Below are 2,419 nucleotides of genomic sequence, written 5' to 3' on the forward strand. Positions count from 1 at the left end.
ATGACCCTGTCTGAATCGGCTCTGCGGCGGCTAACGGCACGGCGGGCCGAGGTGGCGACGGTGAGCGTCGCCGCTGCTTCTCCGCGACCGTTCGACAGCCAGGACGTGACGGCGCCCCTACACGCAGTGGCTATTGTTCAAGTTGCGCAGCTCCGGCGCGTCTGGCGCGAGGAGTGGCGCTTCCGCAAGCGTTACTCGGAATTCCGCGCGCTGGTACGCAAAGCTGCGGCGCTGGAGGAAGCGGTGGAGATGAGTTGCGCCAAGCAGGGCGAGGCCTTCCAAGCGGTGTCAAGTTGCTGAAGCAGGCGGCGGACCTGATTTCGAGGAAGCACATCCGGTGCGACACCGGTGCCACTATCCACGAGAGGCGGCGACGCTTCATGGATCATGTGCGCACGCTGCTGAAGCGGTGTACACGGACCTGATGCTGCTGGCCGCCCTGGCAGCTTGAAGGGCAACTTCCCTGAAGCGACGTCGTGCGTCTTAATCGCGAACAGCGAAACCAGCGGTTCTGGAGATTCCGCCAGCGAAGGAGGTCGAGGCCAAGCTGACCCGAGCGGTCATGGTTCTGCAGGACGTGGTGGTGATGAAGCACTCGCTGGGAGGAGATGCCGCAGTGCTGCATTTGCCTCGGCCAAAGAGCGACCCGACTGACAAATCAAGGAAGCGGCAGGGAGGCAATTATGCAAGCACAAGGTTCCACGAGGACTGCATTATCCACTGGCTTCAGTGCGGCTCCACGCCCGATGTGTCGCCGGGCTGTCGGACACAATCGCAAGTCGAAGAGTAGCGATCTTGCAGTCTGACCTCCCAAAGTTTGGAGGCCCTGAGTAGTAAGTGCTTCATTGCGTAGGATAGCGCTCATCACCGCAGCGGTCTGAGTGATGCTGCCAGTTTGAACCGGAGTGCTGGGGACGTTTTCCGTGGTCCTGTCTGGCCGTCCACACCGATAAGATCCCATGCCTGTTGTTCGCGAGTGGCTGACGCCAACGCCGAGGTCTAAAGCGCGAGACCGCTAGGCAGCGTTCGTGTTCTAGTACCTTCGTGAGTGATGGTGGTCTTAGGCACCGCGTGAGCAAGCTTGGCGATCTTTGGCGGCGCAATGTTGACAGAGCGTGGGCTTTGCATGGATTGCATTGCGAAGCCATGGCGCCTTTTCGCGGCACTTTTGAGTATCCACCAGGGGCTTTATGCGACCGGAGTTCGAGCGGAATGCCGCTCGGTGCTTGGTGCCCACCAGGAGGACTAAGAGATCGGATAAGCAAATGAAGGTAAGGTCAGCACCACGGATCTGCGCAATGCTAGTGCGCTGATATCAAACAGTTTTTTCATGATCCTGGAGCCGCTTTCGCCAGAAACGGCTCTGAAGTGAAGAGGGCAAACTCCAGCCCTTTGGCATTGACGCGATTTGCTTCTGTAGACACAGTTGCAGCCTGATCATTATTAGCCAGCTCAGCGGCGAAAACGGCCTCGCGTCAGCCTCGTACGTTACCTGCGCAGGTCGATGCAGTCCGCGGATCGTCATCTGAAGATCACAAAATATGGCTTGAAAAATGGTAGTGTCTGTGAAGGGTGACAGTGATTATTTCTAAAAATCTTTGGATGAAAATCCAACAACGACTATCGAAACGGCGAAAAAAGGCAAAGGATAATCCACGCAAAGCGGCCGCATCAGCTGGTTTCTGGCGAGCGCATTTGAGCTGGTGAAGCGGACATTGGCATGTTGAGCTGGTGCTGCTCGCGATCTGCTCGCGTCGACCGAAGTTTTGAAAGCTGAGAGCCGGAGAGAACTCCTACGGGCTCACCAGTAGTGCACTACAACTACAACACAGGTGCAGCGTCTGCATTGACTTCAACTTCAACGGACACTCCCAACAATGGCACAGCAGCAACAGCAGCATCTCAGAGCCACCAGCAGCAGACAGACAGGCAATGCTGATGACCATCACACAGCGTTCAACAGGAGTTCCTCGACGACGAAAGCAAGAGCCTCATCTGTATCCCATGCCATTCCAGCTCGACCAGCAATTTCGCCGCCGCTCGCGAGTGCTGCATTGCACCGCGCGGACCGCCGACAGTTATCCGTCGATCTGCTCCTACCGATCTCCACCACCACCCCGCCATCGTTGCTACAGGTGCCTTTGCCGCCGCTGCTGACTCTCCACCAGTCCGACTCGAACCGTAGAGTCCACGAAAGGCGATAGCTGGACTGAGGACGAGCACGAGCGGTCTTTGCTCGGCATGGAGATGTTTAAGGCCGGGCCCTGAAGAAGATCGCCGGTGTCGTCGGTATCGCGATGCGAGGCAGACTATGAGTCACGCGCAGAAGTACTGGCAGAAGATCAAGGCCGCAAGCTGGGGCTGCTGACGCCCGAGTACTCCGCGCTGCGTTGACCACGGATCGTCATCGCCTCCTCCA

General features: G+C 57.9%; 1 protein-coding gene across 1 annotated transcript; it reads left to right on the top strand.

The window, feature by feature from the left end:
- Nucleotides 1–300, top strand: IUM83_10127 (Kazal-like serine protease inhibitor; the record flags this gene model as incomplete). The annotated part of the gene is made up of 1 exon (XM_067934613.1): nt 1–300. The coding sequence occupies one exon, from the start codon at nt 1–3 to the stop codon at nt 298–300; it is 300 nt and encodes a 99-aa protein (XP_067793174.1).
- Between the last annotated feature and the right edge of the window lie 2,119 nt (nt 301–2,419).

The sequence above is a fragment of the Phytophthora cinnamomi genome (genome assembly GCF_018691715.1).
Source record: "Phytophthora cinnamomi strain GKB4 chromosome Unknown Contig30, whole genome shotgun sequence".
Lineage (NCBI taxonomy): Eukaryota > Oomycota > Peronosporomycetes > Peronosporales > Peronosporaceae > Phytophthora > Phytophthora cinnamomi.